The sequence below is a fragment of the Ixodes scapularis genome, unplaced genomic scaffold (assembly GCF_016920785.2).
Source record: "Ixodes scapularis isolate PalLabHiFi unplaced genomic scaffold, ASM1692078v2 PGA_scaffold11__112_contigs__length_91849675, whole genome shotgun sequence".
Classification (NCBI taxonomy): domain Eukaryota; kingdom Metazoa; phylum Arthropoda; class Arachnida; order Ixodida; family Ixodidae; genus Ixodes; species Ixodes scapularis.
The window spans coordinates 71,204,524-71,229,825 of NW_024609837.1; the positions used below are offsets into that span (position 1 = coordinate 71,204,524).

Sequence of the window (25,302 nt, forward strand, 5' to 3'; positions counted from 1 at the left end):
ACATCCCGCTCCTGAGTTGTCTTTCGCGAGTGATCTGTGTACTACGCACATTCTTCAGTTTCTTGATTTGAAAGACTATGCGGAGGGCAAGTTTGTCTGCTTCTTGAGCAGGGTTTGCGGTGACGTCAGAACTCCGAGCTCTGATTGGCTCTGCTTGAAGGATACAGGGGCGCCGCGACCCCCTATCAGAACGTCGTCTGCTCCTTTGCAACGTCATCTGCTATTCAACAGCTGTCTTACCTTGACGAGCGAGCTCGACTTTGCCTTTCAGCGAGGACAGACGAAATAACTCGAGCGGTGCAATGTCAGTTTGTCTAACAACTAGCAGACACGTTCCAAGGAGCGAAACCAAAGTTCTCAAGGGCGAGGTGGCCCACGCGCCGAGTTTTGTTTACTAACAACCGAGAACAAGGGTGGTTCGCGTCCCCAAGTTCCCTCCTCTTGTGTGCGGCGTCGAGCATATTGCGGAAGTTATGTCGTAGACTCGTTGACACCAAGAAGTAATTATTGTTTTTGTTTTTGGCAGAATTGTATGGAAACTTATTTTTTATGCCTTGTTACTTAAACAGACGAACACTTGCTCGGGTGTGATCCGATGGGCTTCAATGAGCCCTCTGTATTTGCTCAAGTCACTTTTTTTCTAAGCTTATTGTCTTAACAGACAGGGATAAAAACACGCTGCTTCCTTCAGTGTAGCGCGCGTGCGGCCGCGGACATCTAAGGACATCACAGACCTGTTATTGCTATGCTTCGTGCGGCTAGGAACTGCTTGTCCTTCGAAGAAGCGTGCAAGGTGCAGAGAGCCACGCACCTATTTAATAGGCTAGAGTCTCGTTCGTTATCGGAATTAACCAAACAAATCGCTCCACCAAGTAAGAACGGACATGCACCATCATCCACTGAATAACGAAAAAACTCTCAATCTGTTAATCCCCTCAGAAATATAAAATGCGACTCACCTACGTGAATGCGTCCACCACATCCGAAGACGGAGCAAGTTTTCATTTCCCCCGGTAACACTGCCCCTTGGACAGCGCCCGGTCGGAGCCGGCCTCTCAATCACACAAAAGAAAAGCGGAACGTTCTTTTTTTTTTTACCAGCAATTACGCGAAGGACTTACGGCTACAACCACAGCTGCAACAGCACGTCCTCCATTGCCGACGCCGAAATGTTTACATCCGCGACCACCCCGCCCCCCCTCCCTTTCTCCCCCCCCCCCCCCCCCCCCCCCAGAGGCGCAGTTTCGTATTACCCCCTCTCCCACCTTAACACCCATTTGCAACGTGCATTCTGTCAAAGGATTGTGCTGGGGCTACGGAAAAGAAACGCCGAAGCGTATTTGGTTGTACCACTTTTGCCATCCTAGGGCAGTCAAGCGAGGAGTGGCAAATTCACTTGTTACAAGTGCGATGAAAAAAATCATGCTGTTATCACCTACAAAATAAAGTGGTTGTTAAAATCTCGAGGTTAGCGCAATCAGGCTTTTGTTCGAATGTATCGGTTAGTGCGGCAAGGAAACACCTGTTTAGCTTAGCGGAAAACAATCTGGAACGCAAAAAAAAAAGGAAAAACTGGGTGTGTATACCGTTCTATCATCAGTTCTCACAAAACCTGAAATCTTCGGCAGGGAAATACGGTGTCTCCATGGTGTTCAAAACTGATTTTAAGTTGAGTAGTTCGATGCCCTTCTGGGGCCGTTTCGAAAGGTTGTCTGAAGAAACGTAGGGGTGCGTCAACTGGATGCGAAGAGGCTGTGGTTTGCGAAATACCGACGGCGTCTGGTTTTTCCTGTATAGGGCAGACGGAACGGTGCATAAATGATACCATCTTGGAACACAAACGAGCAGTACTGACATGCACGTCAGATTCGGAAATAGATTTCAAAAAAAAAAAAAAAAATCTTGGGGAATATGGCAACGGATAACCCCACGTGGACTGAAACTGAAATTGTTAACAAAGAAAAGGATAATTGTAAAAGGTTGTTGAAGGAGACTCTTCGGATAACAAGTGCTTGTAGCTGCAGAGATGTTCCGTCCATTGTGTTAGACAAGGAGTTGCTGACGTTTTTATCTTGGGAGAGTTCTCGGCGATCTTGAACTTTATGTGCCGTAATGTGAAGTGGTGTTTGTGTCTTCTCTGTTTCTTGGAATCGGTGTGCTAGGGTTGAATTCCGGCGCGTGTCGGGGGTGACGGTGGATGTTTTATTGTTCTATTGTTATAGAAGTTCGTTCGGTTCTGTTCGGTTTCTTCGCATTGGGGTCGTTGGGCCTGGGCTACGTGCGTTCTTCGAAAGACAATTCGTAACAGGGCAATTCGTAGCAGGGCAATTGGTCGCGTAGGGCAATTTGTCACAGGCCTATTCGTCGCTAGGGCATCTAGTCAAAAACTGTTTTGTTTTTCTAGCTTATATTTTTTTTAGGAAAGTTTAGAGGAATTCGGGAAAGGGGGAGGGGACGGAACGTGAATGCATAAAATATAAAGTTCAGAAGGCTTCCAAGAAAAGTTCGAATACCGCCTTGTTGTTTGAGGGGTTCAGCAAGCGTGAAACTTTTTGTTATTTCAATGCCGCTTATCTTTTTTTTTTCTTGTAAACTGCAGAACAAACTTTCAAGACTTGCAATATAAGGTTTATGAAACCTCTTTTAAACGGAAATGTACATGCAAGGTTTCTGATGCAAATAAAACTGATCATGATGTAGAAAACCCGAGACTGTGGTAAAAGCAGGGAAACGGTGTCGAAGAAGAAAGACAGGGAAAAAGAACGTCTTAAACTGAGTTTATTTCCTTAATGTCTTATATACCCTCAACCTAACAACCGACCACCGACGTCACAAGGTCAACCTTTGTTATCTATAGGATCCTACCCACACTGGTCTTCACCTCAACCGTAAACGGTGACCTCAATCCCAAACTGAAAGCTTAGGACCTTGAACAAAATAAAAGAAACAAAATCTCATGGTTGAAAAAACCCCGACACTGCGGGTAAACGACACAACACTAAAAAGTCTCTAACACAGCTGAAATTTTTATTTTCCGAAATCTGGTTATATGGGCACTTCGATACAAAAGAAAAAAAAGGGGGAGAGGGTGAGAACACCAAAGAATGCCACTTTCCACCAATGTAACCTTTGACTAAATACAAGGACAACATACTCTGCGTCATGCACCTCTCTTTTCTTTGACCATGTGCAACCACGTGCAATGTACACCAGCTCGTTTGCGCCCTTACTTTTTGTTCTGTAAACAAAATCTAAACGAGAACTGATGTGACTTACAACTGAACACCTGCCCGTAAAATGACTAATTCCACGTTCACTTACAACTATTACAAAAAAAAAATTAGAATTTAAGGAACTTTTTGGAACTACTTCCGAGTTGCATCGAAGCATGGCTGATACAATTACCGTTGGATTTGATACGAACTGTTTCTCTTATGAGCCTCTTAGTGTTGTTGCGTTCTCTGTGCACAATGTCAGTTTGCGACCAATGTGCCGTACAATCGTTACACTCACTACTGTGTTTAGCAATCTCTGAATTGGGTGCTCTTATTTTTACATTTCTTTTGTGCTCCACCAATCTATCCTTAATACACCTTGTCGTTTGTCCCACACACTTGAAAGCGCATTCCAGTGGTATTTCATAGACCACCCCTTCCTTGCTATAAACCGACTTATGACGATGCGCTTTCTGACACACTTCCTGACTCGCCTGAAACGGTGTCAAACGGTTCAGCTTAAAGTTGGACTTAAACGCTACATCTATCCCAAATTTACTTGCGCATGCTTTAAGGTTATGAGAAATTGTGTGAAAATACGGAATGACCGCATAATGCCTTTTTGCTTCCTTATCTGGTCGTTGCTTATCTTTTTTGCTGTAATTCCAATTGTCTTTTTATGAACACTCTGTCATAGCCTGCATCCTCTAACCTTGACCATCCTCTAACCTTGAAAGGAGGACCCTGCGAGCCTACAAAAGGAGTGCCGAGCGGATTGGCAGGTAGTGATCTTGATTGGATTTTGGATCAGATTGAGGGAAACTGGGGACTGGGGTCGAGACTCTAGACGAGGCAGATGGTTTCCCAAGTTGAGACTTGCAACTAGTGTAAACAAATGCACATAGTTCTCTACAAGGAGTGCGTCGACCCGTCACTCAGCGACGTTCGTGCCACCACGCTCCAGACTATTGGAGCGGAACCTGCCTCCCACGCCACTGTGAAGACGAGAAACTTAACTCGTGATCTCAACGTTTTGTGAATATTTCTCTGCTGTTCTCATTGTCGAGTTCATAGGTTTGAAAATCATTTTGCATTGGGCACAATTGACCTTTCGGACTTCCTTCGAATAAGGATTATTTTTCTGTAGTTTCTCACTATTGAGTAGTTTTAAGGCACTTCCAATTATCGACTCAACTGGGCACGTGTGTTCTCTAAGTGAGAGTGTCTAGGAGAAGAATATATAGTGGCATTTATATCTGCCGTTTTTTTTTTGTATTTTTTAAATGTCATTTTTTCGTAATTCGGGAGTGAGTGCTTATGTCCTTTTCCGCGGTCAGTTCGACCTTTTAAGAGTAGGCTTATAAAAGCAATATCCGGGAAGAACATATTTTGTAACGAAGGGACAGTAACGTCATTTCGGAGCAAGGCGATCCACCTGACTTGTTATTCTCATTAAGCCATTATGGAAATTGTCAAGATATTTATTATTCTGCACAGACTATCATGTGAGTGCTCCAGTTCATAAACTGTATAAGTAACGACCTGTGTACACATTACTCACTATTTTCTCGCTGTTTTTAGGACCGATTTTCTCTTCTCATTTTTATTATTCTGGATAGTAATGTTTCTAAGGATATCAAAAATTGGAAGCTTTAACAACGTGTTTTTGAAGGAAAAACAGGGCTAATATTTGTGACAGATATATGCATGTCTTTATCAAATAAAGACTGTGTGGCAAAGGCAGGCACGACTATTGTGCGCCAGGTCCTCGTGGAGACCCGGACTTTATAAAATGTATTCTATATTCAGTCTCCATCATGTCCTATCCTCCTGACTGTCGGCCGAAAATCACCCTAACAATACTATTTTCTAGATAGGATGCTCTGACTTTTAATAGCTGTGGTCCGCTTTTCAAGCTTGGAAGACAGCTGAATATGATATCCTAAAAAAATGCATTCATCGTTAATCGGCGTAAATAGAAGTAATGCAAGTCTGTCAACTTGAACCGTTTTGGTTTCAAAATAGAACTTTTTCGAGTATCACGAGCGGGTAATTAGAAGCTCGGAACCACTGCACAGTAGCGGAACAACTGACATCGTGAAACGTGCGAATCCTTTTTGTAAGGTACCGAACGTAGGAGCGCGGCCAACGCAAGGAGACGACGAGCCAATCACAAAGCCTCGAAAGTGCAACGTCACTGCGCTCATAACCTTTTTCTGTGGACGCTTTTTTGCCTTGTGATCCAACCAAACGCATATACTGCGCCGAAACGTTGCGGTCTTAGTCCGCCATTGCGCAGGGACACGGTGGACAGCTGCCAACTGTGGGCAGTTTTTCGGAAGCTTCTGCAGCGGTTTTTTGACACGCCATAGAAATTTTCTTGGAATGCTTATGATAAGTAGCCATGATCGTAACTCGTGACGTCCTGGCGTCAAGGAAAGGAACCGTAGATGCTCCTTCACAAGGCCCCATTTTTCTTTTACGTTACGCTATGTCACGAAATTTTACCCCAGTGAAAAGTATTGTTTCTAAGAGAAACATTTTGGTTTAATAAACGCGAACGATCAATAGGATTATATAAGAACATATGATAACCATAAAATAATGTATAAGGAGCTATAAGTAGGGATGTCACGAACCTCCCGTAGGTCAAATTCGGCAGCTTGCGAGCTTTTCAAACCTACCAAGGGTTCGATTTCGCTAAGTTTGGAACCTTCGAAGCTGCCCGGATTTGAATTTTTTAAGTTCGAAGTCATCGAAGTTTTAAAATTTCGAACTCGATGGTTTAAATTATTTTTTTTTTTTAAGATTAAGGTTCGCGAAATTCGATAATTTTCAGTTTGCTTGAGAAGCTCACGCAAATTCAAAATTATAGAAAACTTCGAAAGGTCGGATTTTTTCGAAGCCTAAGGTCACGAAGTTCGAAGTCTCCGAACCTCACGAAGACAGTAGTTCGCGAAAACATTGCGAGCTGAGCTCCTGAAATGTTTCAACGAATTTTACACGAGCCGTAAATCTAAATTAGTGTTCGGTGGTGGGAAAGACATCGCTCACTAGGCTATTTCTCTAGAAGTGCATGGATCGCGGGACGGAGAAAATACTGGTCGACAGGCGAGAATAGAGTCAACAAAGAACTCGACACAGCGAGAGCGAAAGCAGCACTCATCGACTAAACTCGGTGCCCCCAAAAACGCGGTTCAACAGGCTCTCCGGACGCATTCTGACCTTGTTTATCTTAAAGCTACTTCTTCAAACATAAACAAGGCTTTGTATGTCGTACAGTCAACCTACATGCACACGCCCAAACACTACGTATGAAATATGGTTCTCAGCTCGAGCGCTTTGTACTTCTGTCTGTATGTGCGTGTTTTCTTCCGATGAAGCGGCGATGGACAACGGACTAGGCTCGAGAGTCGAAAGGCTCCTCCACGGTACGCCACGCGCACCGTCCATTTGAGACGGTGCGCGTGGCATACAGCACAATTTTTCTGCCTTTGTCGACAAAGGCGTGCACGCGCAACCAAAGCACCGCGGATATCAGCGAGCTGGCGCTGAACGCAGAGCTTCTCTCAGCGATTGCGTCTCTCGCATTGCTCGCTTTCCGAAGCTAAAACAAACGCGTGCTTGGCTGTGGAAATCGCACGCTGGGCTGTGGTTTTGTAAGTATTAGAATGGTGTGTACACCATTCCAAGCTAGGGTGCCTTTATGTGCACTTTGCTTAGGGTGATGAGATTGTAGTACCCGCTCTTCTTTAGTGTTTGCATTATTGTGTTCCTTTAGTTCGTTTTAAGAATGTATTTGTATGTACCAGCATTTAAGCTTCGGCCTTTCCTGGACACAGGAAAGAAAGAATAAAACAAGCAGACACATCTCAACACACCTCATAAAAAAATACTTGGTCGGAAAAACTTCTCAGGCTGTCAGATTTTAGTCACCGCGATTGAAAGAGAAAGAGAAGGATGTAATTAGCCTCTCACGAAGAATGCTACACTATTGTTCGCAGACGGTTTGTCCACTAACAAACCGAGAGACAGTGGATTGTCTTCTACGCAGCGAGAGCTGTGAGGTAGTGAGATCGGATGCAGGTCGAAATTGAGATCGCCTGCTTTTCTTTTTATGTTGAAAACCATTGAAACTCACGCTTCGTTTTGAAATCTCAAGTTGTTCTGATGTGGTACTCAAGCTGACATCGACCGATGGATGAAGGTATACTACGCACGAGCATCCCAGAGGCTTCGAGTCCACTCTTTCTCGATTTAGGTATTGATGACACCTTCTCACAAAATACTGGCCAATTGCGGAACGGCGAAATTGTAAACATTTCTCACTTGTAGATTACAAGTGCACAGTAGAAAACTTCCGCAACGTTAAATTATCAGCCCGATATTGTTCTCGCTTTCACCTTTACCAAACTCGGACACCAGGAGAGCCTGAAACCCATACCATTTCGAAGTGCCAAAACGACTTGGGAACCGCGTGAAAAGTAATCTGTGTTTCTGCATGCTCTAACCCAAGTGAAAATTGCGGAGCAAGGATATTAAAAATATTGCTGCGCGCGTAGCAAACCAAGTAGGCAGCGCGTTCGTGGCCTAACGGTTATCACGCATGCCTTTCACGCAAAAAGCCTGGCCGCGGGTACACATTCCTGTTGTGTCTGTAATGTGATGTTCTGGTAAATTCGAGAACCGTGTTGTTAATTCGAGGTTGGTATGTTCTACGCGCTGAACCCTCTACGCAGATTGCTTTAGAAGCCCACGCGTGCACAAAAAGTGCTCCGTGTGGCAAGCCACAGTCAGTCTCTCCCAGCGTTCGATCCTACTGTTACGCCGACTTCGACGCCCATGACGCTCTGTTGTTATCTTCTATTTCCTCTTTGATTTGGGCGCAAGTTCGCCTCACTAAATGTTTATTTATTGTTTTTTGGTCACCACCCGTGACAATGTGAACCATACATAAATGGATACAACCAAAAAGTCGTCCACCCAAGGAAAGGGCCCAGGGTGTAATTTACCAATTATCCTGCACCCAGCGCCCCGCCTCCTACATTGGAGAAACTAAAAACTTCCAAGAACGTCTCCGTCAACACAAAAATGACGTACGCAACTTCGACCGCGAACGCAGTGCTCTGGCGGAGCACTGTGAAGGCCGTATCGGATTTGAAGATGCAAGCATTCTGGGTACTGAGACGAACCTACGCAGAAGACAGCTGATAGAATCCTGGAATATTCAAAACACCGCAAATAACATCAATAGGTCTCTAGGCACCTTACCCAGTTTATATGTTCATGGGTTACGAGATACAATCAAGACGGCGCAGGCGAAACGAAGACAACCAGCAATCGACAATGAAGAAGAAGAGATAGCCAGTTCAAAGAAAGACAAAGAAGCTATTATCCCGTTTAGTCGCCCCTGAGGAAGAAACGAACTGTTTCGAAACGTCGGGACAATTTTTCGACTTTTTGGTTGGCGTATTTCTTTATTCTTTACATTTAAATTCACCCAACCAGGCAGATATCTGCCGAACATGTTTACCTTCAATACATAAATGGAGAATCAGCAATTTTTATACGTTCATTAAATACAAATTATATTTAGTTTCTTGCAATCATAACTTATAAATAATTACGCTACAGATATTTTATCCACTGATTGCTTTTTACAAAAAAAAAATCTTTACGGAAGTGCGAGCAGCGTTAACCTGAACTCGCAGCCAGACAAGCGGCCAAGTGATCGGGAGCCTTCATATGCAGCCAGTGTTTATCATAGCGACGCAACGTGGTTGGGAAAAGGCAGGGCAGGCGCTGAGTCGCACACATTGTTAAGAATCGGCTATTCCCGTTATCGCAATGTTTGGGAACAAGACGCCATTTAAATGCACGCCGAGGCAATGATTGCCACGAGCCCAAATCCAACGCTCACGCGCAGCGCCTATTAGCCGCATTTAAATGCCGTGACCTCGAGTATCGCAAAGATTAATGACAAGATCCTGGGGATCATATTGTTGGCAACGTAAATGTGCGATTCCCACAGCTTTGCCGTCAAGTTTTTTTTGCAAAAAAGAGACTGAAATAAAACGTAAATTTTTATTCTTGAAATTACACAGCAAAGAAGCTGTTTGTTCAGTGGCCCTGCGTTCGAGCATACTTGGGTTTCACTTGCGCAAGTAACCTTGTGTAAGGTCAGACACATTCCTACCCAAAACCGTTGCACGGCCATTTTAACGTCAGAAATACAGACCGGTGAATAATAATAAAAATACCATCTGCTCAGCGTAGGAACTCGACTTCGAGGAGCCTAGTCCAAATGTGAAACTGACCTTTTGCCGAAGGGGCAACGTTGCCGAGAATCCATCACTGAGCACTCACCTGCCATGCTCCGCCTGCGTTGAACCCGCACCTTGGTGGTCGCTGAGCCGCGGCTCCGTTAACCCGTCGATAGTAGCTTCAGCTTATTATCTTCGGAGATAACAATATATAACAAGACTAAAGACTTGTTCCTCGGTACGGTTTTATCGTGTAGATGTATTTCAATCGTCTCAAAACATTTTATTCAGCACCGTGAACTGGTTAGATATGTGATGCTGTTGCAATGCGCATTGTCAATGCAAAATCACGCTACTCATACTTGCAAAATATGTGATCACAAACAATAAGAGTCTGGACAGTTCGCCACTCTATATGGTGCGAGTCTAGGTGTTCTGGTTCACAAGCTAATGCTGAAATTCAAAGTTTACATTAAAGTCCCTTAATATTTTCAGAACTGAGAGACAGTGGGTATTGTGAAGAGAGAACATCTACCAAAGGTACAGATCTAGCAGACGCACATATTGTGCTCCTACACTCTGTACACATAGAGTTTTATTTGAGTGTTTCGGGTAAAAAACTTTCCGTAACAGGAAGACCGTAGATACATTAATGTTTTATTGGGAAAGGGAGCTCTAGGCCACTTTGAATATAAAATCTGATGCCCAACGGCAAATTTAGCAAAGTAATTGCCCGAACATCGTCTGCCTTCGGCATTTCGCCAAAAGCAGTCGAGGCACGATAATATTAACACGCAGTTCCGAACTGTGTGGTAATGACATCGTGTGTTACAATTTAAAATATATATGTTAATAAGCGTTAACATCCGTTAACATGTTAGCATATATAAATACGTGTGGGTTAACGTGTCAACGTGCGGTGCCTAACCTACTGAGCAGCCTTCTTTCCTGCGCACTTGAGGCGGAGGAGAGAGGGAATTATTAACGCAGAGCTCCTCCCCCATTCCTCGCCCTTCCCATTCCCTCCACCCCTTGCAAACGTATAGCGCGAAAGAGTCGAAAAGGAACATTGTCTCTGTCCTGTCAATTCCTTCCTTCATGCCCTTGTTTTTTGCGTTCTAATTTTGCCATGAATACCGAACTAATCCAACAGTCAATTTTGATTTAGATACCCCGCGTACCCTTTTAAAAGGCGCCATCAATTTTCCTTTTTCAAAAGTTTACCTTATCTAGTAGCCGCTGTGTGAATTCAGATTTATTGTAGTGACAAGTGAGTGGCACACAGGAAAGGGCTTAGCGTTCAAGTAATGTTTATTAGAATATGCACATACAAAATGTAAAACCACACTTGCGCAAAGAGGATACACTTCGATTATGAACCCGAAGAAGCCGGATGACCCTGGTGCATGACTGAGGTTTGACCGATAAACACATGTTGCTTATCGGAAATGGCCAAAGAAGGAGCGCTGACACTGACAGTGAATCCCTGTGATTTAATCACGAAAGCTTCATGTATGTCTCGCTCTAGTTTTGTTTTAAAGCTCCCACAACCTTAAAAAACCTTCAAAACCCACAATCTTTAACCAAACCTAGAGCGTGATGTGCATGATCTATTCATGATTAAATGACATCGGCCGTCCGTCTGTGTCAACGATCATTCTTTAGCCCTTTCCGATAAGGAACGTGCCTTTATCAGCCAAGCGCCAGTCATACACCGGTGTCGTCTGGTTTCTTCGGATTGTTAATCTCAATCCATCTTCTTTGCGCATATGAAGTTTTACCATTTTAGAGCGCAAGTCTTAGGGGCCCGTTTTCGGCTTGAGTGGTGTCGGCGTCGGCGTTGCCGTCGGCGTCGGCGTCGTCGTCACCGTCGGGGTAACCGCGAGGACACGTGACCCCTCCCCCACGGCCACGTGACCCCTCCCCACGGCCACGTGACCCCTCCCTCCCAGGGTCACGTGACCCCCCTCCCCCCCCCCCGAGGTCACGTGAGCCCCCCTTGAGGTCACGTGATCCCCCTAGGTCACGTGACCCCCATTTTTTATTTGTGTATTTTATACTTCGTTTGAGGTTCAGTTCAGAGGCAGCCGGCACTACGAGCTAATAGGACCAATCCAGCACCGTGAAAAGTGCAAGTCACTGAGCCTTTTCTGTTTCTAATTGGTTTAGCGATGATAAGACACGTAAGCAAACATGAGGAGTACTAGAAGGGTGCGCTTTTGAAGCTCTGTGATTGGTCCTATCAGCACGTAGCCTCGGCAGTGTCTGGACTTAAATAAGCACTTCAAGGAAAAAAAAGATTTGTTAAAATAACATAAATGGGACACGGTTTAAAAACAAATTCTCACTAAAGAATATTTTTGGGGGGAATATTGGGGGACGCCGTTAGACGCAATTTAGGTGGAGGTCACAGCCCGCTCTAAGCCCCGCCCACAGATCAGTGGCCCCGCCCTTTGCTACGAGACTGGCTTGGCTGCACGACCGAACAGGCTAACGAGCGCAGTGTCTCCCTTTCGCGTCGTCCGGTGCGTCTAGACTGGAAGTCGAACACCGCCTGCTAGTCGTGCGAACAGACGAGCGGCAGCCTCCGGCATTGTCTGCTATTTCGCCACCACCTAGCGTCGTCTGCAATGCCCCTGGGAAGCGGACACGAAAGCTTCACGTCGGGGCTCGTTTTCGCCTCTGTCCGTCTGCTATTCATCCTAGCCTGAAAACTTCTTCGACGCTAAGAAGACGCTACCATGAAAGCAGCGTTCTAGCGATTCATTATTCTCGAGCCACGGTCCAGTATACGAGTCTTTCAGCGTGTCGATGCACTCACTAAGCGATCGAGACAACTAAAATATATATCAATAAATATATACGCAGTCTTTCTAACTTTACCGTTCTTTTTTTTCAATATTTTTTCTTCACATGGCAGCCGCGAGCAAAGTGAGTGAGCGCCATATTGCAAAATTGAAACACGACGTAAAAATATTCCATTGTGGTAGACCAGCTGCACTCCAAAACTTAAAAGCTTGCCTTTCGAGGCGCGATAACGGGAACATGCTTAGACAAACTTGGTGCGAGCCGAGTTCCAGATTGCCTCCAACCAAATGGCTAGCAAATACTGTGCTGTGCAGGTACCCTGTTGGTGTAAAAACCTTGGTCGCAATCACGACGGTTGCACAATGCATAGAACAGCGGGGCCGCTTTCGGGAACCAACATCTCCATTCAAGATCAACACGCGCAAGCAGGGCAGATCAAGCCAGATCAAGCAACATATTTGACGCGAGACGCCAGGCTTACGTCAGACCCGCCACAACAAAAGCTCTTCCGAAGGCGCGTACTTGTGACAGTTGTTTGCTGCAAACTACGTCGGTTGAGGAGATCTTCGTGTAAACTCCTCGGTGAACGCAAAACGACTAGCACACCTAAGAATAGACGAACTTCACGAACTGCGCTCGTTCATCACTCCACAGCCGCCAGCATCCATGTTCGTTATCGTTATTGCCGAAAAGGCAATCGTGGGATACTTTTTTAAAGCAATAATGACTTAATTTGAATTATTTGTTTCCCAAAGATAAAAGAAAATATTGTCGATTAAAATACTATTACGGTACGGAGCTGCAATTTTACAACCGACATTTCACACGTCAATCATCTCTCCATGAGGGCCGAAAAAATGCTTATTTATCTAATCACCGGTCAGGGCCTAGAGCAGGACCACCCCTTTACATTAAATTTAACAGAAAAACTACATTTTGATATTTTTGTGGAAAAGTCGCTGTTTACAAAACAATCGAAAACCATCGCATTTTTTAGTGTATTTGGCATCTTTTTTATAATAATTGCTTGATTACAAGCTACATTCACGCGCAAAATGAATGAAACTCAATTTATCTCTTTTTGTGATATTTTGGGTTTTATCGGCACTTAGATGAAAGCCACATCTCGATTCAAGCATTGCTAAACACATGCATACTGATTCTTCGTTTGTCCTACTTAGGTGTATTTCCAGAGGAAGCCATTGTGTTCCCAAGACTGCTTGAAGAAAGGTCAGAAGGAGGGAAGCGGATAGTTTCGGTTAACAAAGACATTCACCTTGAACTGCAAAAAGCCTCAATATTAGCCGAAACAGTTTTGATCGAAGGCTTCTCTGAAAGAAATTTCGCTCTGAGAATGGTAGGTTTCATCACAAAAATGTATTTATTTGACTGTTGATAAACAATTGTATTGGAAATAGAAGTAAAAGAATACTGAGCACTGCAGTTTCTGGATTAGTATGTAAACATTTTATTGTTACAGAGTAAACTGGTATCGCAGTATTCGCAGCGCTTAGATTTCAAGTATAAAAGCACAATTGCATTCAGAACACAAACTGGTTGTAGGCTATCTGTCCTTTACACTCAGTATTTATAATGTGAATGTGCCGATGGCTGTATTGAGGGCTGAAGCTGGTGATTTTTTTAAACCTGCTGCATTTGAGCTCGAATCAAAAAAATTATTGACTTGAATTCTTCCATTCTTCAATTTTTTGTGTTTTATTTTTTTTTTTAAATTTGGGGTTCAAAGTGCGAATATTTTGTGAAGAAAATACTCCACATTGAAGAGTGGAAACATCTGCCGACCGAATTATTTTGGTGTTTATAATGATAAACATTGCACTCTTTTTTTCAGAAAAATGGAACGGAGTTAGAGGAAAACCTATACGAAGACAGAGAGAAGTTTGCTTCAGTCATAATGATCAAGAATGACGAGGGCATTACATTGGTAAAATAATGGTTTTAGATTAGGTACAATAGATTAATAGCATAATGATCTTACCTCGTAAATGAAATAATTGGCATTAGATGTAAAAAAAATCTGATGTACTTTTCTCGACGTGCCACACCCTGTACAAGTGAAAGCGTTCCAAGGCTAAGTTTAGGGAAAAACGTACGGGACATTCAAACCTTGTCTATACTTGGAAAGTAATTCGCTTTGATTTATCGCGACGGCAATCCATGATGTACTGATTTGCAAGAAAACAGGAGCGGCACTGTATGGCTCATAGCAGATGCATTTCGAATAGACATCCTGTATGGCTGCCGACGTGTGGTTAAAGTAAGTGTGAGCTTTCCTAAGAGGAGCCTTATACAAAGCTCTTGAATTTGGGATCTGCAGCTGGCGTTCTTGTTACACCAGACTTGAACCTAAAAATAGACTTGCGCTTGCCAGAACAGCCGCAGTAATGTAAATTCCAGTACGTCAATTTAAACGGCCAACGAGCGAAGAGCAATCTGATATTAAGAGGAGCGTAGAATCCTTCTGAACTTCTCATGTAGATTTTATCAATCACTGGCACTGATGTATGTCGTCCCGTACCACTGATCTCTTTGTCCTTTTGCTGGATCGCGCTGGCCAGCTCCGCCTGTGGACGGGAATGCGGCCACGGTCGGCCATCTTTTTGGTAGAGTTATATTATCTCGAGCCATCATAGTAATATGGAACACAGCGCTATGGCGGTAGGCTGCCATAAAATAGCCGTGGGTCTAGTACACTGTACCGTGGGTAATATTTCGTGATTGGTCAAAGTTGTTTGACGAAGCAGATTCTTGAAACCCGGTGTCAACGGTGGCCCATGTTTGAGAACCCGGGAAAAGTTCTACGAAAGCGCAGACCGGGGGAAGGCGGCGCAGCTCGTATCGAAAGCAGGCGCCAGTACGGCGACTGCTTTCGATACTTCTTTCGATGCGATTTTCGATGCGTGCAGCGCTGCTTTTCCCCGGTGCTGTGATTTCGTGAAACTTTCAACGGGTCTTCAAAGATCGAGCTACCGTTCACGCCAGATTTCAACAATATGCTTTGTCGAACCATTTCAATGGAGAACAAAATATAACCCACGGCTATCATTATGACAGCCCGACACCACAACTTCCACAACGCTGTCTGCCATGGATGGATGATAGTGTCTGCACCAGCTGTACATTGGCTAGAGGTAATATAACTCTACCAAAAAGGTGGCTGCCAATGGCGGCATTCGCGGAGCGGGCAAACACGATCCAGCAAATAGACATAGAAATCAGTGTCCTGTACTGACTTCCGGAACACCGAACAGACAGGCGAAAGCAGACTCATACTACTTTTTGTAATATTATAGATGTTGGTGTTACTCTTTCGGCGTATAAGCATCACTTTACACAAGACAGGATGATTTAAAAATACCCGCGTATATGTCCGCTTCGGGCGAAGTAGAGACGAGCGGACTGTCGGCAAACAAATCCGCCAGGTGTGGGCACTGCGCGTGAGCAGAAACCAGATTCGTGTGAACTGAAGCGTTCGCGCATGCGTCGTACCGACTACGGGGCCACGGGAGCGGCGTGACGTCAAAGCCGCGTGTTGGTGTATGTAGCCGTGTGTTTCAATGTTTTGTTCCGGAAAAAGAGTGATACGACCAAGTACCTAAGAAGCCACAAAGAAGGTAATTCAAGACTTTTACAACTCCCCGTAATGGCGAATTAGAGCGCAGCTCTTGAGGAGGGGAGGGTACGGAGGAGATGGTATGCCCCTCCTCCTCAACCGCACTCTCTCCTCCTCCCTCCTTATCTACTCCTCCCGTACTCCTCGCCTCCTTCCTCTTCTCCTCCTTTTCCCTCTTTCTCCTCCTCCCTCCTCCCACTCTCCCTCCTTATCCCCTCCTCCTCTCCCTCCACCGTCTCCCTCCTCCCTCCCGCGCGGTGTGTTATGGGAAACGCCCCATAATGCAACGCGCGCGTCACCGCGGTGCTTTATGGGACGTTTCCCATAATGCGCCGCGCGGTTACGCCAACGGCGACGGCGACGCGTTGTGGTTATGCCATCGGCGGCGGCGACGCCGACGTGTCACGCCGACCCGTTACGCCGACGCGCTACGGTTAGCTGACGGCGACGCCGACGCCGACGCCGGTTAAGCCGGAAAGGGGCGCCTAGAGCTGTGGTCTAAAGAGAAAGCTGTGGCCCAACTTGCGCCCGAGTGACTAGATCTTTTTTCAACACTGAACATCACTTTTTTTATGTTCACCCTTAAGCCGACAGTGCCGTGGAACCTACGTACAAGAGGGACGAGTAATTCGTGCGACTTTCGACATGCGATCTCTCTACCGTGCATACCCAGGCGCAGTGATCGGTCTCAAGTGATGAAAGGAAGGCGGTTGGTTGGTTCGGCGAGTGCGTAACACCCACTACATTGTCAGCTTAAGGATGAACAGAATATAATGAGATCAAAACACCAGATTTGTGTTCTTTTACTTTCAGAGAAGTTCGTTAACAAAGTAGTGGGAAAGTGACTCGTGACAGATAAGGAAAATGATTTTGTCTGCCGAAAGTAACTGTCACGAATTATGTTAAGAATGAGTAATTAGAAATAGTATTGAATTACAGTATCCGAGTGCCGAGCCAAAGTATGTCAATTGCAAAGCGCGTGATCGTTTAATACCCTTTATTATATTGAGGTATAAAAACGTTATGATAGTTAGAATTACGTCATATGTCTGATAAACGTGCATTCTTTTAGGAAGGAATACTTACTGAACAATTAAAAATTGAGCCCTTGCCTATGATGCAAAGAATGCCTGGGAAAGGTCTACCCCATAGGATTTCACGGATTGAACTGCCTCCTTTGGCCACGGCTTCTTACAGTGGTATGCATCACGAATTGTTTTACTCGCTAACATCTGTCGACAACAAAAGCAATTGTATCACTTATAATGTTTTTTTACTTTATCGTCCTTCATGACGCGTTAATCTACTATCCAATTTAATAAAAACCAATAAACAGTGCGATAAAGTTTATACCGTAAAACAGGGCTGGGCAGTATCGCGATACAAATGTATCGCAGAGTGTTTCTATGTCGCATCGCATAATGACTGTCCGGGTCATAGCTCCGCTAACTCTGTAAATAATATTTGTGAAATCCCGGTTCTTTGGAGGAACCTTCAGCTATTTGTGAGTGCTGTAGCTAAAATCTCCTAGAGATATAAAATTGACAAGCTCGAAGAGTGGAGATGGTCGAAATTTCACTATAGTAATTCGCACAGTAGCCAATGTCACACCAAAGCAGGCACGCGGTTTGATTTTTTTTTTTTTTGCGTATATTTTGTAGTCAGTTTGCAAAATACGCACCATATATTTAAAATTTGAACAATATTTTTTTGCACAACAAGAAATACGAAACACGTAAAAAACACGTTTTAGAGGTACTTTTACAAATTATTTTCCAATAAAAACATTTATGCAAAACGTCGTTAAATATTTTAAAATGTGCATTTTGAAAGTCAGCTTATGAATATTTGAAACATATTTGCTGAGCCATTATTGTAGTATTGTTATTAACTCAAAACCTAAGTAATTTCTCGAAACGTAGCGAAATTGCACGTCAATATTTGAGAAACTATCTTTGATTTACTTTAAACTGTCCGTAACTCCTTGCAATATCATGAACTAACTTGAGATGGCTCAATATTTTGTAGCATATAACTTTGAATTGAGTAACCTGACAACAAACCTTCACACGAATTGAGCTAGCTTGTCTTCGTTATAGGGGTTTCGCCGCGCGACGTCGGATCCACAGAGGTACTCTCTAGAACTGACAAAGTGTGTGCTGCAGTGCTGGTCTAGTGCAGAGCGCAGGATGTCGTCATAACTTAAAACCATGTGACTAGGAAGAATAAAAAACGGACAACAACACAAAATGTCCGAAACAACTGAGTTCATCTGGACACACCAAAACAAGAAAAATCAAGAAAAGAAAACGTGACGTACCGAAGTTTTGATCAGACGTGGCTTGACAGGCTAAATCCGTACGACACTAGACACGCTTCCGAGCATCCGCCACCGAGCACCCGCAAAGATAGTCTCCGCGAAGACTACGACAACCGACCGATTTCCTAATCTCAGGGTGTTAGATCATGACGTTTCCTAAGCAGCTCGTTTGCCTGCGTTCACTTGTCAGAATGTCGTGCTGTTCCAAGCTTTGTTTCCTTGTTTTGCCTCCTAATGACCCCCACCCTTATTTCCAAAGAGTGTTGGCGGATGTCACTGTTGCCGGCAGCTGCAAGCAATATGAATGGCAGATCTGGAAACACAAGCGCGCACACAAGGAAGGTCGGCCACCGCGCGCAAACAAAGCGAAAGAAGTAGTATCTGGGGGGTCGCTATCTTAGAGTTCAACATTGTGAGGTGGAAAACAAACAACACCGGCTTATCATTTTAAGATGTAACGGGAAGTGCAAGGAATCCTGATAGAAATCGGCCACCACAAGTACGTTTTCATGCTGTTCCGATTTCACCACGCTAACAAAATACTTGGAGCCTGCAGAAAGGCCTTCAGAAACTCTCGCATTAGCATTTAGAGAGAACATGTCAAAGAAGGGTTCCCTCGTTTTGTATAAGCAGTGACTGGTATTCCTTGTGTGCGCGCTCTAGTTTTAAGGCAATCTTGCATTCATACAGTTCGCAACTGCCGGCAGCAGTGGCGTCCGGCGAAACTCCTTAGGAAATAAAGAGGGGGGTGGGGGCTTAAAGGGGGGAGGGGGGGTGCAATGATTTTAAGATTAAAAGAATTTGCATCTCGACATTTTTACGTTCTGTATCGTGCCCCGAGGGATGGAGAAAGCATCTCCTTCATTCAAAAATGTCGCGATTCCACTGCATAATCGCGAAGCAAACGTCGAGGTTTTCCCCCCACCTGAAGCCGCAATGGCAGCCGAAGGAACTATGGCGAAAAGATAAAGTGACTTCGGTCGGCCCTAAGCTGCACCATAACGCCCGCTAATGTCAGCAGAGAGAGTGAAATCAAGCGTCATCCGAGAGAGCACACGGTAAGCTACACGGCACCCCGAATTACGTCACTAGGACGAGGACCGGATGTGGCCCTGAAGACTGGGAGTGAGTTGAGGGGTGCCAGAAATGACTATATTTATATTTTCTTTACAGAACAACTTGGACACACAGGCAAAATCTGTTTTCTGTTCTTTTTTTTTTAAAGAGTCAGAGGGCAACTTCGACAAATATTTGACCGAAGTCCGGAAATCATTGCACCCCCCCCCCCCTTTTTTTAAGAGGCAACACAAGGAAACAGAAAGATAAAAAAAACCTTCTGCCTTTCCACTTTGGTGAAGATTGAAGACCAGCGAATCTTTACTATGGTCGGAATGAAGTAATGCCCGTCCGCAAGATAGCAAGCCAGAGCGGAAAGGCTAACGGAAATAAACAGCGCGCAAAAAATACACAGGACGAAAGGAAGGTGTGAACGACACAAGCGCTGAACTCACAACTAAAAATTTATTTCGTTGGTGTTTTTTCAATAAATGTTTAGTTGTGAGTTCAGCGCTTGTGTCGTTCACACCTTCCTTTCGTCCTGTGTATTTTTTGCGCGCTGTTTATTTCCGTTACCATGAACCAACTCGCCTACATCACGACATTAATCCGGAAAGGCTAGAAAGGTTGCCGCCATCTATGAGTGACAGTGGCAACCAGGCAACTGGCAAGCCGGTTGTCTGATTGCCGCCGTCGCTCATAAAGGGCGGTAGCTGTCCAAAGTTTCGTGTCATCATTTGTTTGCTGACGGACACGATACTGGGGAAACTAGCCCTGAACAGCTCCGCTGTAAGAAACAAATCTTGGGACTGTAGGAGTTTCCGAGGAGTGAACGCAGGCAAACGAGCTGGTTAGGAATGGTCATAATCTTACGCCCTGAGATTAGGAAGTTGGGCGGCTGTCGTAATACTGACGGAGATTATCTTTGCGCGTGCTTGACGGCGGATGCTCGTTTTTGGAAGCGTGTCTAGTGTTGTAGAGATTTAGCCTGTCAAGCCACGTCTGGCCAAACAAGTTGCCGACGTCATGTTTTGTTTTCGTGAACTTTTCTTGCTTTAGTGTGGTCGCATAAGCTCAGCTGTTTCCAAATTTCTGAGTTGTGTTGCCCGCTTTTTTTATGCTCCCTAGTCTGATGGATTTAAGTTATGACAAATTTCAATGCTCTGCAAACGAGCAGCGCCGTTGCACACACTTTGTCCCTTCTATAGAGTATCTCTTCGGAGCAAACATCGTGCGGCAAAGCCCATATAATGTAAACAAGCTAGCCCAATTGGAGTGAAGGTTTGTTGTTGCTTTTCTCAATCGGAGCTCATATGCTACTCAATATTTCACCATCACAAGTTAGTTCAAGTTACGGCAAGGAGTTAAGGAGTGTTGAAATGAAATAAAGATGGATTTTTCAAATATTGATATGCAATTTTGCAAGTTTTAGAGATATGACATTAGTTTCTGATTTAATTAGAGAACTATAATATTGGCTAAGAAAATATTTTTTATATTCACTCGCTGCATTTCAAGACGCACATTTGATATATTCAGCGACATTTGGCATAAACTTGTTTGTTGCTAAATAATTTGTGAAAATGCATCTAAAACGTCTTTTTTTACGTGCTTCGTATTTTTTTTGCATAAAAATATATAATTTATATTTTAATACTTTTTAGTGCATGATTGAAATTGTGGATAATATATATATATATATATATATATATATATATATATATATATATATATATGTGTATATATATGTTACTACGTATTTGATTTGGTGTAACATTGGTGGCTGTGCAAATGCTAGCTTTGATGAAATTACGGCGATGTCCACGCCTCGAGCTTCTCAATCTTATATCTCAGAGAAAAAATGTAGGTACGGCGGCCACATCTAGCTAAATGTTCCTCCCAGGAGCATGGGTTTAACATGTATTTATTACAGAAATATCAAAAATATGGCCGGATAGTCATTGTACGATCCAACGTGGGCACACCCCACCGTAGTATCTCAGAGATATTCTTAAGTATCTGTATATCTGTATCGAGTTACATGTGAAAAAAAAAACATTGTATCATGAGTCGGTTGCGTATGAGTATTATGCTGGTCTTAGGTATTTCGTTGAAATTGCTGTAGAAACTTAACTGTCGGGATTTCACGATAAACTGAAAAACATCCTTTTGGTAATACTGATGCATGACGCCATCTACTTGCTACATTCTATCTGGGTCATAAATGCAAATGTTTTTTATTCCCATTTGTTTAAATAATAGGGGATAAATGGTGCTAACCGAAGTATGCCGTATTCAGTAATAAAAAAAAGGAGCCTCGTTCCTATAATAGTAGTTTCTTAAAACTCACTCTTTAACGAGTAAACATAATTTAGGTTCTCTTCAAATCGACTAGTAGTGCTTTCGCAACTATGCACCTTCCAACAAAAAAAAAAAAAAGAAAAAAAACGGGACACGAGGTTTTCTGGCGCGAAAAGACTTGACGAAAGAAATGAGCAACCGGAAAGGGGATTGTCCCGGCTAAAACGGGACGTCCGGTCGCCTTAACCATTTGGGAGTAAATTTTGTATGTATCTGCTTCTCAGTATTGCGGAATGCTTTTCTGTCGTTTCTGCAGAAGCTTTTTAAGAATATCAAGTGACATAAAAAACAAGCGTATCTCAGTATCTGCATTTTGTCCGTAAAATACACGTGTCATTTATTTATTTATTTATTTATTGAAAGTACCCTCAGGGCCCGAAGGCATTACAGAGGGGGAGAGCACATACATGAAACAAAGATAGTAATATAGTAACAAGTCAACAATATTAAATATACAACAAACAAAGAATAATATTAATAATAGGTCATGGGTCACTGCTAAAATAGCTAGTGATGGAATTTCTAAACAGGTTAGTATCAGTTATAGTAGCAATCAAACCAGGGAGGTGGTTCCATTCCTCGGCTGTGCGGGGTAAAAAAGAAGATTGAAATGTTGTGGTAAACGAACTTGAAACTCCAACTTTATGCTGATGGTTAAGACGGGATGAAATGTAAAAGGGGGGAGTAATCATCCGATTGCGTAGGAGAGGGATATGAAAATACATTTTATGAAATAGACATAGGCGTGAAATTTTACGTCGCAAGGAGAGAAGTGGTAAACATAAACTATTTTTCATTGATGTGACACTAGCAGTACGATGGTAGTTGGAAAGAATGAAACGGGCTGACCTATTCTGAATGGATTCCAATGCAGTGATTAGAGTATCGTGACCGGGATCCCAGATGGAGGCTGCATATTCTAATTTAGGCCTGATTAATGTTTTGTAGAGGATCAATTTTAGTGAAATAGGTGCCAATGAAAAGTTGCGTTTTAAGTAGCCCAACATGCAGTTAGCACGGGTAGTAACATACTGAATGTGGGGTTTCCATGAAAGGTTATTTGTTAAGTGAACACCAAGGTACTTGTACGTTGCCACTTGCTCCAAAAGGTTGCCATCTAGGTGGTAACAGGGACTGTTGTTAGGCTTGCGGGACACTCTCATCTGTTTACATTTACTAGTGTTTAGTTTCATTAGCCATAATTCACACCAACGAGAGACAGAGTTAATATCAGACTGAAGTGTAGACAGGTCAGAATCGTGACAGATTTCACGGTAAATTACACAGTCATCGGCAAAGAGACAAACGGATGAAGACACATTAATGGGAAGATCGTTAATATAGATTAAAAATAGTAGTGGGCCTAAAACCGACCCTTGAGGAACTCCAGAATTCACAGAATTCATTGTTTGTGTTCTGGAAATCTTTTTCGATTATCTTTGCCCATCCCTACCGCTAAACAATACCGCATTGTATGTTGAAATACCATAATATAATTATGCTCAAACAGAAACACTTTGTAAATACAACGTAATTCAGATTGGAGAACAGGCTTTGGCCATATTCGGCAGATTAGAAAGGAGGGGAGAGAATTTTTTTTTTCATAAATGACCGAACTGTTTCTTTGAGGGCGTGGAATCCTTCGCAACCTCTAACCCCCACCCGGCCCCCCTCCCTTTCGACGCTGGGGTGGGGACCATACGAAACATTGAATTTCGGGAAGATGTCTTTGCAATAGCCTCAACCAATCATAACTCATCCTTTAATTAATGCATTTCGCTACCTCATGCGGATGGTTTTTATAATGCTTCAAAGAAAATATTTTAATTTTGACGTACTAGATATTCGAAGGCGAAAAAAGACACGGTCATACTCTTGAATTTAAATATTATTGAACGTTTTAATATACCATTTTCTAATTATCCAAGAACTTTGGTGTATGTTGAAGGTGCGATCACATATGCTGCGCGTACTTATGCGCGCGATTTAGAAACTTTGCTCACATATGCGCGCGACTTAGAAACTTTACATTTGCTGCGCAAATGTAAAGTTTCTAAATCAAACGTCAGCAAAAACACCATATCGCATTTGCGTTCGTAAACCTTATTTTAGTAATTTAGGCGGGTGCGCAATGCGCTTGCTCCTGCGTTCCCAGCATATTTCTGCATTTTTGTTTTCTATATTTTGGTAAATGGTCGTTCAGTGACTGATTTGCACACGAAGTGTTACATCTGTCGAAAACACTCTCTTAATAAAGCTTTCAAAATACACGCAATTAAGCCGGCAAGTTTACGGGATGTCTGTATCGCTAATAGATAAAAGCTCAACAGAATGCATTTACTCAATCGAATAGTCGTCTTTTACTGCACTCTATGCACTGAATATTTTCATAAAATGCTCCAAATCGCCAATTATTTTTTTTACCCAAGTATCATCTGTAAACTCGTACCGTTATCTGAGTGTTATTATGTCATCGAATTTAACCAGGAAACCTCATATCGATATAATAATCGCCAACGATAACTGCATGTTAGGATACCTACGACGAAACTTCCAGAACGGCCCCAGTTAACTTAAAACCTCTTTATAACACTCCTGTACGGTCAAAGATGAAATAGCCAGCCTCTATTTGGGTTCCTAACGACGCCTTTCTACTTAAATCTCTTGAACTAGTTCGAAATAACGCCGTTCGTTTCATTGTCTAATTATAATCGAACAGCCAGCATATCATCAATGAAGTCCCGTTTGCTGTTGCCCGCTTTGTCATTGCGTAGAAAGTTTTTTCGACTTTGCCTGTTTCGTAAAGTGCATCATCATCAGTCGCTGCGAGACCATTTCTTTACATTGCCTAACTATTACTCTTCCCGTCTGGACCATCAGAATAAAGTTGGATTAACACGGTGCCAAACAAATACTTTTTTAATTAATTTATCCCGTATACATGAAACAACTGGAACCACCTTCCAGCAGATATCGCAACTATACCCGATAATTTCCTCTTTCACCAATCTTTGTTTGCATTTCTGTTCGATGAGCCAACATAAGTCATTTTAATTTGTTTATTTTGTTCGGAACAGATGTTGCTTATAGCTTTTGCCAATCGCAGTGTATTTTTGATATTTGAGTTGATTGCCGCATGTTTTTTTTTTCATTTTGTTTTATTTTTGTTTGCTTTGCCCCTCCCCTCTACAATGCTTCGGCGCTTGAGGGTATGAACCATAAATAAATGAATAAATAAAGTACATTTTCAGTTGAACAATTTTAAGCCCAATCGACTGCAACATGAAATGATAGTCACACGCTTTTCCTGCCGTAAGAAAATAATGATATACATGGTATACCAAATTATGCCGTTCATAGTGTTATCAACATTCAAAAGTACGAATTAAATATAAAAGACATCACATGACTAACTGACGTAAATAAAAGCAAAACACTTTCAATATTATTTTTATGTATCCACGAAGACATTAACAGATTTGCCATGCTTCAAGGGGATGCTATCTGATACTTGAAAAAAAAATGAACATAATGATTGCGAGCCAGTTAGCGTTTTCCTCACCAGGTGTGTACACATAGCGCGCACAGAAATAGCATTCGCGTCAAGCGAAACGCCGGCACAGGTGCAGAGCCGACAACAGCCCT

The 25,302-nt window shown here is 43.2% G+C and overlaps 1 protein-coding gene across 1 annotated transcript in view; it reads left to right on the top strand.

Annotated features, from left to right (window-relative positions):
• The first annotated feature begins 4,677 nt into the window (after nt 1-4,677).
• Nucleotides 4,678-25,302, top strand: part of LOC120839584 (venom metalloproteinase antarease-like TtrivMP_A) — a 71,390-nt gene continuing 50,765 nt past the window's right edge. Inside the window, exons 1-4 of the mRNA XM_040209898.1 lie at nt 4,678-4,720; nt 13,468-13,643; nt 14,139-14,231; nt 16,993-17,119. Of these exons, the coding sequence (XP_040065832.1) occupies nt 4,678-4,720; nt 13,468-13,643; nt 14,139-14,231; nt 16,993-17,119 (439 nt within the window). The remainder of the gene's footprint in view (nt 4,721-13,467; nt 13,644-14,138; nt 14,232-16,992; nt 17,120-25,302) is intronic.